We start from the raw sequence: 12,572 nt of genomic DNA on the forward strand, positions 1-12,572 counted from the left end.
CCAAAATTAAACAAAAAAAGCTCTCCCTTAAGCCTCTAAAAACATTTTCATAGAAAGCAGATTTCTGGATATCTTGCCACCTCCTTTTGCCTATGTAAAATTTCAAGACCTAAACTCTCTTTATCTGCCTTTTGTTTTTAGAAAAATTATTTGCTGCAAGTACATCCATCTTCCTAACCTGATGTGTGATGCACAGAATAAAGTATGCCTAAATGGGACAAATATCTAAACCAGTAAAGGCTTTTAGAATCCATATAGATTTTGTATCACAAATGCAATTTTCAAAATACTAGTAATAAAAATTGCAAATCTCTTAAACATTAACAATAGTTTATTGTAAGGCTCCCTTGGGGCAGTAATGAAGATGAATTCAAGAAAATCCTAAAACTACCATACATGGTGCTTCTGATACGGAAACGGGATGAGACTGGCTAGTAATCAACAGATGGGGAAGGAAACGATCACAGGAAAAGGACAGGGTCACATTAGTGGCAGAACAGTAAGGAACAATATATATGCACCGCTTGTAGCTTTTCAACCATGTTTCATGCTCTCTGAGGCCGTTTTTTTGTAATGTTCCTGGCACAGCCTTTTTTAAGACTCAGGAATGCTGCTGCCTTAGGACTTTGTTCTATCTGTCTCAAGATCATCCCCCGCGTGACGGATAGGCATACTCCCTCAAGTCTTTCAAGTCTTTGCTCAGATGTCACCTCCTCATGTACCCTATTTAAAAGTTGACACTTTCCCGGGTCCCTTTGTCCACTTATTCCCTCTGTGAATTGTTCACGTTGGCCTCTACATGGAACTTCCGTATGGTTTTCCACACCCGCCTGTCTCTTCTCCTTTAAATTTTGTCGGGAAGGGGCGGAGCTTAGAGGCTAAGCTCACAGATAGGAGGAGCGTATCGGTAGGCTCCGCCCACTTGTCTGTCATGCGCCCGCCGGCAGGACCCGCGGGGTGTTCTCCTCTTAGTCCGCTCCGGAAACGCGACTGCGGACGGAGGTACCACGTGATCGTAACGTCAACGCGCCGGCGCCCGCCGAACTGACGCGCTCGGCTTCGGCGGGTTAGTGGTCGGGGCTTAGGTGATCTCCCATCCCCGTGTTGTGGCGTTTGGGGTCTTTTTCTCCAGACTTCCTGGCCCTGCTCTGGGATTTCACGATGTACCACAACAGTAGCCAGAAGCGGCACTGGACTTTCGCCAGTGAGGAGCAGCTAGCACGACTGCGGGCGGACGCCAACCGTAAATTCAAATGCAAAGCGGTCGCCAACGGGAAGGTGAGGATCCCGGCGGCCGGTCCCCTGCCCTCGCTTCTAAACTCTTGAGCAGCTGCTGCCCGCCCTCCCTTGTCCACCCTGCCTTCCCTGGGGCCCCTGCACACTTCTGTCCCCTCCCCCGCCCGTTCGTCTCTGGCGCGCGGGGCGTTTATTTCACGAACGGACGGTACCTTGCCAGGTGTTTAGGCTGAGAAGACGAACTACGCCCTTAATGTAGTCGAATGGCAGGTGAGTAATCAGTAACATGGCGAAGGAAGGTCTTTGTAGGAAGCTAACGTAGTGCGGGAGCAGAGCCTTTCGTTTGTTAAGAGGCCATGTCAGGGAAGGCTTTCCCCAGTAGTTAATGCAGAGAAGATGGGAAAGGAAGTTCCGCGCGGACAGAGCCACAGGTGCAAAGTGGGAGGTCGAAAGTTGCCGGACGGGGCCTTGGCATGCTCAGGGTCCTGTGTCGCGGAAGGTCTGAACAGGTGCAGAAACTTGCCAGCTGAAGTGAGGAGTTTGAGTTTATGCTGATGAGATGGGGAACCTTTGAAAATTTAAACGGGGAATTAACCTTTCAGATTCTGTTGTAGGAAGAGACCTCAGGAAACCTGGTGGTGAATGTATTGGGCGGGTTCGGGGGCAGGGTGGACGCGGGGAAACAGGAGACGGGTTAGCACAAACCAGTTGAGGATGGTTTAGACTTTGAGCCTGCCAGCCAAATCCTCTCTCTTATAACTCACGCCGGTTTAATCTTTTTTCATAAATTGCACCACCTATTCTAGTACAAGCTTCCCTCCATAAAATATTCCATGTTTCAGACCTTTTGGTACTCAGGTACTTTTCCGTTTAATTCACTTCTGATTCATACTGCTTAATTTTTGTACTATGCAAAGTAGTACATACCACGCTGTGTATGTACCAGGCACTATTCTCAGCATTTAGTGAGTTCCTGTAATCCTCATAACTATCCCGTGAAGTGGATACTGCTATTATCCTTGCTTTCCAGCTGAGGAAACTGAAGTATAGAGTGGTTGAGTGACTTTTCAGGGCTACATTGTCGCAGAGCCAAGATTTGAACCCACGGAGTCTAGTTCTGGAATTCCTGCTCTAAACCACAATGCCATACTACCTCTGTAAAATTAGAATCTGTGATAGTTTCCTAGGGCTACCCTAAAAAATTAGCACAAACTGGGTGGCTTAAAACAGCAGAAGTTTATTGTTTCACAGTTCTGGAGGCTAGAAGTCTGGGATAAAGTTGTCAGACCATGCTGTCTGTAGGTCTCTGGGGCAGGATCTTTGCTCTTGCAGCTTCTGATAATCCTAGGTATTCCTTTGCTTGTGACAATGTAACTTCGCTTTCTGTCTCTCTCTACATAGTGTTCTGTATCTGTATCTTGGCATGTTCTTTTTATGAGGATACCAGTCGTATCTGATTAGGAGCCCACTGTGCTTCAGTATGACCTCGTCTTAACTAATTACATCTGCAGAGAACGTTTCCAGATAAGGTCACATTCTGAGGTACTGGGGGGTTAGGACTTCAACATGCCCTTTTTTGGTAGTCATAATTAAACCAATAACACTACCTAGTGGATATTTGTTGTAAAAGTGTTATATTATTAACCATCTAGTGTATTCTGTAGAAGAGTGTATAAAGACAGTTAGGAGGTAATGTTTTAAGGGTGAGAATCGTCCTTGAGACACTTACTGATTTTTACCTCAACTGTGTGACTTAATGACTGAGAAAGGGACGTTGAGAGCTCTCCAGCCAATGACAGTGTGTATCTTCCTTTTTGATTTGTAATTGATGTCAAACTTGTGAGCATATGCACACACACACTCATCATTCTTTTTTCTCTGAAGAAGCAACTATCCAGCTGACATTCTGAAAAATTGTGAAATGATGGTATAGTTCAGTTTACCGAATATTTTACTAAAGCTATTTTGTGGAATAATTGGTAGCTCTATAAAGAAAAACAGTAACGTGGTATATTTCCCTTTGGTTGAAGATGAAAACTAAATTTAATCTGGATAGAGAATAGTATTTTAAGATTATTGAATTCATTGAACTTTCGCTGTAACTTTTGATCTAAAGGTTCTTCCAAATGATCCAGTCTTTCTTGAGCCTCACGAAGAAATGATGCTCTGCAAATACTATGAGAAGAGATTGTTAGAATTCTGTTCAGTGTTTAAGCCAGCAATGCCACGGTCTGTTGTGGTAAGTTATGATACTGATGAAGTATAATGTCCTTTAGCTGACTTCTGTAATCAGGACTCTTCTAAATGTGTAACTCAGTTCTCCATCCGCTGTAGTCAGAAATGCACCTTAGTTATATAAATATGTAATTTATGTATTCACATTTCTGTCACTCTGTTATTTTTTGATAAACTCCTTAATTTAGGAATTTCTGTATTGTTTCTTACAAAGTATTTCAGGTCTCATTTCATTGTTGGAAGAATTTTGAGATCTGCTAGACAGGTCACAACATCCTCATCTTAGAGAGAAAGAAAAGATTAATTTTCCAGGTTCTCAACTAACGAGCAATAGAGCTGGGAGTAGAACACAGACTAGTGCCTTTTTAAGTCTGTCACACGTTTGAAATAATGCATTCATTCATCATTTGTAATCAGATGCACCAGCTAAAACTCATGCCATAAGAAGTTGTTAAGCCTTGATTAGGAGAAGCTGGAGATTTATCTTTTGGTAAAAAATTGTCTTGTGGTTGTTTCCGATGTCTGGTTCTAAGAACTCCGTGTGTGTGTGTGTGTGTGTGTGTGTGTGTGTGTGTGTGTGTGTGTTTACTGTGGTATGGTAATGGTGAGAAACAAGTAGTTCAGACTTTTTGGCTATATGGATTTACATGCACTGTCCTTGTAATTGTTCCTCTAGAATGTATTCTTGTTTATTGAACATCAGCTGAGGTTGAAAAGCTGAAAGAAAAAAGGAGTATAAAATATTTTTTCATAATTCTCTTGCCAGTTTGTTGTGAAGATCAAATATGAAAGTCTATCTTGAGTGAAAGTCTATCTTAAGTTTCAAAGTTATGTAGAGTGAATAACTTATGACTCAATAGAGAATAACCTCCCAGGAAATAATCTTTTTTATTTTTTAATATTTATTTATTTTGAGAGAAAGCTTGCAAGCGAATGAGGGGCAAAAAGAGGGGGAGAGACAGAATCCCAAGCAGGCTCTGTGCTGACAGCACATTGGACACGGGGCTCCATCTCATGAACCATGAAATCAAAAGTTGGATGCTTAACCAACTGAGCTACTCAAAGTGCCCCGGAAATAATCTCCATTTTCAAAGTTGAATATAAATTGAAGTATATTGGAAATACCAAGTTCAAAAGTACTCGTGATTTTTTTTGTTTTTTGGTTTTTTTTTTTTTAAGTTCACCTGATCTTTATCTGAGAGATAAAAGATTTATGAAGAATATCAGATGGCCTTGATTGGTTTCTGTCTCCAGATTTGGTTCTGTTATTTTCTGATAAAAGTGCTATAACATAAGGCAGTAGGTTTATGGGATCTTTTCAGATGAAGAAACTGAATTCTTGAATAAATTTATTTGTGGAATTTGTCTTTGTGTAACGTGCTTATTTATGACTGATAAGTTTTACTGTTGTTTCACATAAAACGACAAAGTTAAACTTTTAAAATATTTACAAGAAAAGTTTTTTTGGTTTTTTTTTTTCCTATCTAAAGATAGATAAGTTTTTATCTTGTTGGTTCTAGCCGAATTGCATAGTGGTTAAAAGTACAGGCAGGTCTTAGGTGAATCCACCCCTATTGCTCATCGGATGTGTGACCTGGTACAAGACCATTAACCTCACTGGTAGTCATTTTCCTTTTCTATAAAGTGGAGATGGCAATGCTTCACCAAGCTGTTGTAAGGAATAAAAAAGATAATAGATGGGTGCTTGGCACAGAGTCTGGGAAATGGGATATGGTCAGTAATTGGTAGGTGCCTCTTCTGTTTAGTTTGGCAACATGATCATGAATCTATCACACAGACCCAGAGCGGATTTAGAGAGAAGGTTTATTGCCCCAACTGTGTTAATTCTGTCAATGTTTTGACAAGATTGACTGATTTAAGCCGTGAATATTTGTGTGTTTTTCTTGGTTTCTTCTAATCTAGGTGGCTTTGTTATTCTCAAGTTCAAAATAAATACACACAGGGTGCCTGGGTGACTCAGTCAGGTGTCCGAGTCTTGATTTCAGCTCAGGTCATAATCTCACGGTTCGTGAGTTCGAGCCACACATCGGACTCCACGCTGACAATGCAGACCCTGCTTGGGATTCTGTTTCTGTCCCTCTCCTGCTTGTGCGTGCACTGTCTCATCTCAGTCTCATTCTCTCTCTCTCTCAAAATAAATAAACTTAAAAAAATAATAAATACAGACTTTTTGAAATTAAGTTAGTGCCCATAGGAAAGATAACCCAGGGTGTGTGAGGAGGAACAACAAAGGGTCTTTTGGCTATGGCATTTCTATAGTAATTCGTCACAATTTATAGGATTAAAGAAGAATTAAGAAGTTTTGGTATTTTGTATGGGTAACTTTTTTTTTTTTTTTTAACATTTATTTATTTTTGAGAGAGCATGAGTTGGGGCAGGGCAGACAGAGGGAGACACAGAATCCAAAGCAGGCTCCAGCCTCCGAGCTGTCAGCACAGAGTCCAATGCGGGGCTCGAACTCACAAACTGTGAGATCATGACCTGAGCTGCAGTCAGGCTTAACTGGCTGAGCCACCCAGGCGCCTCTGCATGGGTAACTTTTTTAAAGAAACCTTTGCATAAGTAAATTTTTTAAAACTTTTAATGAAACAACATGTATGTGTGAGTGGATTCTGATAATGTATGTATTTTTAATCTTAGGGTACAGCTTGTATGTATTTCAAGCGTTTTTATCTTAATAATTCAGTAATGGAATATCACCCCCGGATAATAATGTGAGTATAATTCTACTTTATTGATTTTCATTTAAGAAGTCTTTTATACTATTTGTGGAAAAAATGACTTCGTAATGATAATTTAGACTTGTATTCTGTTTTGAATTGCCACTATCCTTATACTTGTCATATATCTACAGTACTTTCTTCCTGTAATACTGATGTCATCTGAACTTCAGCTTGTCCAAATTTAAATTCTGTTTTTCTCAAACTAACTTCGCTAATATCTCTTTCTGTTAGTGGCACCTTTCTTCTCTCTGTTGCTCCAATGAGAATCCTTTGTGGTACCTCCTGTCTTTGTACATCAGTTAGTTTACAAGTCTTGTAGCTCCATATTCACTTCAATTTAATAAAGGTCCCTTAAACATAAGGATGAAGTTAGCGTGAGACTCATCAAAGAGTTTGCTGTCAGTGAATTGTCCCTGTTTATTTTCTGTCTTTTTCATTTCCATTTCTACTAGTCTAGGTCAGGCCCTTGTTACTTCGAATTTTGATTTTTGTGGTAATGTGTTTACTAGTTTCTTACCTGAAATTTATGGTACTAGCCATGAGAGTTTCATAGGTTAGTTCCTGAGGTAATAATCCCTATTGAAATGCTTTCAGAGACATCACTGATGGCCTTTCAGTGTTCTTTTAACCTACCTTCCCAGGTACACCTCTGTGTACTGTTGCGTTCTTTCATCTACATTTCATGATTCAGAGTACTTTTATTCTTCAGTTATTTTTCTAGATATTTATGTTGAACTGTACAAAACTGCCATTAATAGTAGTCAGTAATGGTTAAATGCTGTGGCAAGATTATACAGTTCAACCTAATTTTATAGTCTCCTAATGGATAAAAAGTTTGAACAGGAAACTTTCTTTTTCTCTTTTTTTAAAATAAATTTCTTGCAATATTTAGCGTAGTCGCTTATTATGCATTTTTAGAACCTATTTTTAGAAATAAAATATTCAGGTATTTCTCAAAGTTTGTACAGATACCATTCTCTTCCCTTTGTTTTTTCCTCTAGGCTCACTTGTGCATTTTTGGCCTGCAAAGTAGATGAATTCAATGTATCTAGTCCACAGTTTGTTGGAAATCTGCGGGAGAGTCCTCTTGGACAGGAGAAGGCACTCGAACAGATTTTGGAATACGAACTACTTCTTATACAACAACTGAATTTCCACCTTATTGTCCACAATCCTTATAGACCATTTGAAGGCTTTCTCATTGATTTAAAGGTAATCTTACTGATATAAAAGGTAAACTAGTAGAGTGTACACCTTTGCTATAGTTCTTGAACCAGAAGAATCTGAAATCTTGTTATAATTTATATTCATCCTGATTGTTAAAACATGAGCTCATCCGAAACATGAGTTTAGCGTGGACTTCCACATCATTAGTTCTCAAAGTTGAGTGTCACCTGAAAGGCTTGTTAACTCCGATTGTTGGGCTGCACTTACAGAGCTTTTTATTTCGTAGATCTGCAAATATTGGTCAAAGAACTATAATGAGGACTATTGTCAATTTAGAGTAATGCTTTTGAACTTAAGTCTCCTAACTCTGGAGTATACTGTCATGGATCTGATTTAAAGAACCACAAAATATCTTAATTTTAAACTAGAAGATTGCTAAGTGATTTCTAGTTTTAGTGCATTGTGAACTTGAATCAATATATACGCATCAAAAATATAAGTAGATAAACATGCACAAAAGCAACTTAAGCTATTTTGTTTTTGCCCTCACAGAGGACTTGAAAAGTGGGAGTGAAGTCAAAATGGAAGTAAAAAACTGGTTCATTCATCTCAATTGAGTGGCAAAATTTGGGCCCTTTCCATATGCCAAAACACTGTTCTTGAAGATGAAGACAGGAACGCCCTCAACTATTAGAGGCCTTAGGGTCTAATGGGAGAGACAGTCATATATTCAGTATGCTCATTGTTGCAGATGGAAAAATACAGGATACCTTAGAATGAGATAGCAGGTTGAGAGAAACGAAGACAGTTCTAAGAAAGTGTCATTTAGAGTGAAATTTCAGAGCAAGAGTAGGAATTAGGTAAAAGAACATCCTAGTCAGAAAGACTTCTTTGGTCAAAGGCCCAGATCTAAGAAACCATGGTGCACTAAAGAACCTAAACAGAACTTAGAGATAGAGGGGGAAGACTGCCACAAAGTGCTGCCTGAGTGGGAGGTAGAGTCTCTACTGTGGAGGTGGTACTAAGGATTTTGAGTAGAGCGGTGGGAAACCGTTGTAAGGCTTAAGTCTGGGGATTTGCATGATGAAGTTTGCAGTTAATAAAAAAGTCCTGTTGGCAAGCCCTTGCATCAGTCTGCATCATACATTTATTGCACATTTGCACGCGTCAGGCAGAGTGTGGAGAATGGATTAGAACGGATGAAGGGGTACCAGTCAGATACTGTTAAAGTAGTCCAACAAAAGATGGTGGTTGGCTTGACTCTGATAGTGGCAGTGGATGCAGAGAGAGCTTCCTGGACAGAATCCTGGAGGAATCACTAGAGCTTGGGGATTGATTTCATAATAGAGATTGAGAACAGAGGAGGAACCCCAGGTTTATGGCCTAAGGATATAGGTAGATGGTGGTTTGCTTCCTGATATAGGAAACACTGGCATAGGAGAGATTTGTGGATGGTGGAGGGGTGGGGGTTGATTGATAAATCCGGTTGAGGACATAACTTTTAATAGCTGCAAGACATCACGTGTGTCTGGAGATCAGAGCAGATGGCTAGGCTAAATCAGAATGGATATAGGTGGTGTTGCTCTTGGAAAATTTAAAGTGGTTTGGCCGTAAGGACCATTTAAAGAGTAGTTGGAGAAATATAAGACGCTAGTAAGGAGACTGAAGAATATTCAGAGAGATAGCACTTTTTGGAGAACTGAAGGGAAGAAGAGTACTTTTAGAAGATGAGCACAGGCTCCTTTCCAGGCCTGTTCAGAATTCAGGCAAAGTAAAGGAACAAGGATAGTGTCGGCTGGATTTAGTGCCAGAAGGGCCATTTGTGATTTTTGTGAAATTAGTCTCCGTTGAGTGTGGAGAAAGAAAGCAGGCTTGGAACCAGTGGGGAATACATAGAAGGTGAACAAGCAAGTAGGTGTAACATGGATTAAACAGCTTGTCTTTGAAGTGGAAAAAGATGAATGATTGAGAAGATGGGGGAACTCCTAAAAAGAGACGAGAGAGACGATTTTTTGTGTGTGTGTGTTTTGCTTTGTGGAAGAAACTGATGAGGACAGTGAGCAGTGAGAAAAAGCTTAAAGGAAGGAGTGAAAAGTAAGTAGCTCAGGTTTCTCTTTGGAGTATGGTAGAAGTAGTTGGCATGGGATTCAAAGCAAAGTAGAGTTGACCTTGAGAGAATAGTAGGTCTTTTATATTAACAGATGGAAAGAGGGAAATATGGGTTGAGGACAGTGTTACGCCTGGGGGACTAGTGCTGACAGGAAGTAAGAGTGTCTCTCTTAAAAGCCGAGATCATTTACAGAGAGTGTTGGAGTTTCAGAAAATTATCAAAGACATTGAGACAGGTGGAAAACGTTGAACACAGTTGCTGAAAAATGAGAGAACAAATTTTCTGTGGAACATAATTGTTAAAAGCCCTGCTGAGTCAGTGAACTTGAATTTATAGTAATATTACAAGACTTTTGGTGGTATTGTTTTCTGTAGCAACACTCAGAAATCGGGGTATAGTATACAGATGTTGACAGCATATTGGGGCAGGAAATTCTGGAGGGAAATGAGAATCAGTGGTGAGTAGGAGCAAACAGCGGGATAAGGGACCAGAGGTTCTGGGGAGGAAGTCAGAGAATGGCTGTGAAGTAATTGAGCAAATATATTGGGAAAAGGAGCACTGTGGCCAGAGTGGAATGTCTTCATTTGTCATACCAGCGGTCAGGCATTTCAGAATGGTAAGATGTGGGTGTGATGGTACAAATGACTCTGGATATTTTGTTGAGGGTATAGAAGAAATTTCTTACTGCTTTGGGACTTGATGTAGATATTTGAAATAGACCTGATGATTTAGGATTTAGAGTTCATCTTAAGTATAACAAGAGTTTTTAGCAAATATTAGATCGTCCATATTTCTTGGGCATATTCTAAAAAGCATTCTGTAATCAAACCAAGATCCATTTCCATTGACTTCTTCCCAAAACTAAACTTTAAGTAGCAGGAATTTCAAATCAAGATGAGGTAGTGCTTTGATTCCTAAAAGGCCTTGTAGCTGAATCATCTGGTTTGCCTTGAGAAGCGTTTACCTTGGACTGTGTATTTCCTAGGTCAACTTCAAACCTCTCTTCCCCTTCCTCTTCAGGTGGAAAAGGACAAAGAGAGGGATTAACATAAATCGGCATAGTGCCAAGTACTATACTAGGAAGTTTAGATAAATTATCTTAAAGCATGTATTTCTTGTTATGGGTTGTGATTAAAAAAGTGTGGAAGCCCCTGAGGAAAAGCACATTCTTAAAACATGCAGAATTTAATGACTGCACTTTTGGTACATTCTGGCGCTGCATACAAAACAATCTTACATGGAACGATTAAGCTCGGGTGTTAATTTCATAAATAAAAGAATCCTCTATTAAGCATTATGTTGTTAATATAAATATTTTTGAACTGTTATTAGTGCATTAAATATCAGAAGTGATAATATTTACAAACTTCCTTTCTAGACTCGCTACCCCATGATGGAGAATCCAGAGATGTTGAGGAAAACAGCCGATGACTTTCTTAATAGAATTGCATTAACAGATGCTTACCTTTTATACACACCTTCCCAAATTGCCCTGACTGCCATTTTATCTAGTGCATCTCGAGCAGGAATTACTATGGAAAGGTACTGATCTGTGTTTTAACTTTGCTGAGTCAGTTTATTCCTTCCTTGGAGACTGAGTTTTTAAGTGAAATTAATTCACTTTGTGACTATAGTCCTTTATATCTACTATGGTTGGGAGGGTTGGTGAAGGCAACTGAGAATGGAAATGAAATCACCTTTTCAGGAAATCTTTAAAGATTGAGTATCTTAGAGCTGAGAGGATCCATTTTATGACTAAAGTAGAAGTAAATCCAGTGATCCTTGAAAGCTTAGCTCTCAGTATAGGACAAGTTTTGTAAACTGGTAAGCAGCATGTACACAGCAAATAATCTGCCTTGGTTTATCATTTATCTCCTGCTGTGGAGCGTGTGTGGCATGTGGAATTCAGGAAAGAACTGGGGAATGAATAATACTTGAGGGAATGTCCGAGTGAATTGCACTTGAGCTATAGATAGCTGATACATAAATGCCCATTGTGAACTCGGCTTTGCGATAAGCACTTTCCCTGAATTAAGTTTACTTGATTCTTTACAACAAAGTCTTATGCACAGATTAATTAAGCATTATTGTCATATTGATTTGTAACTTAAGCACAGGCTAGTAGCAAATTAGACTTTGTAAATTTTTATAATAATTTCTCTGTGGCCTTTAAAGTTCTGCCTGATTTTATTCCTGGAAAAAGCTGAGGAGGAAAGATGATCAGACTTTCTGAACGTAAACTGTTCTACACGTTTATAAGCCCCTCATCCATAATTTCAAAATCTGTTGATAATGGTGGCAGCAGACATGAACAGATGTGATTTCATCTTTATTCAACTTAATGGGAGTATGTATATGTTTCCTTACACAAATATGAGTGTCATGGATAACAGGTATCCTTCCACAGACATCACTGGACTGTTTCACATTTCATGGAGTATTCACCAGGTTCCCTTTCCAAAACATGAACAGTTTATGTATTTCAAAACAAATCCAAGATAAGGGATTGTGGGCTTAGGTTTTTGTTATGCCTCTTCTCCACAAACACAGCTCACCAAATGTGCATAAATCTAAACATTTAATCCCAAAGTAATCTATACCTCCACTTATTTAAGCAAAACTTTTTCTGAGCGCCTCCTATATACTATGCACTGTGCTGTTAACATGAACAAAGCTCTAAATCCTTGTTCTTGTTAGGAAAGACAGCCACAGATAATTGATGTCTTTGGAGATTAGGTGTGGAGCTTCCAGCTTCGAAGAGGAGAAAGCCTCTTTTCCACAATTCCGCTAACCAAATGTTTGATTATTTGTTTAAGCATCGTATCTTATGCAGTGTATATGCAGATTCTCCAATGGTGAGATTTTTCTGTTTTTCCTCAAGTAGATGAAGAGGGATGAAGCATCCTAAAGTCCAAATGAGAGTTTATGTCACCTTGAAAGTGTAGTTATAATTTCAGATAGCCAAAACTGAAATTGTGGTAATTTGGGCTCTTTGTAAATTAAATACACTTTTGAATCTCCCAGGGAATATAAACATGTGGGCTTTTTTTTTTTTTTTTTTTTTTTTTTTTTTTTTTTTT

General features: G+C 39.3%; 1 protein-coding gene across 3 annotated transcripts in view; it reads left to right on the forward strand.

The window, feature by feature from the left end:
- Nucleotides 1-1,015: 1,015 nt before the first annotated feature.
- CCNH (cyclin H) overlaps nt 1,016-12,572 on the forward strand; it is a 19,811-nt gene continuing 8,254 nt past the window's right edge. For 2 of the 3 annotated variants that reach the window (XM_040449258.1, XM_040449264.1), the window contains exons 1-5: nt 1,016-1,278; nt 3,353-3,475; nt 6,133-6,206; nt 7,217-7,427; nt 10,871-11,034. In XM_040449258.1, the coding sequence (XP_040305192.1) occupies nt 1,162-1,278; nt 3,353-3,475; nt 6,133-6,206; nt 7,217-7,427; nt 10,871-11,034 (689 nt within the window). In that variant the 5' untranslated portion in view covers nt 1,016-1,161. Of the gene's footprint in view, nt 1,279-2,637; nt 2,779-3,352; nt 3,476-6,132; nt 6,207-7,216; nt 7,428-10,870; nt 11,035-12,572 lie in introns of all 3 variants that reach the window. The other variant, XM_040449265.1, reaches the window with a different exon arrangement.

The sequence above is a fragment of the Herpailurus yagouaroundi genome, unplaced genomic scaffold (assembly GCF_014898765.1).
Source record: "Herpailurus yagouaroundi ecotype Mexico unplaced genomic scaffold, PumYag 29, whole genome shotgun sequence".
Lineage (NCBI taxonomy): Eukaryota > Metazoa > Chordata > Mammalia > Carnivora > Felidae > Herpailurus > Herpailurus yagouaroundi.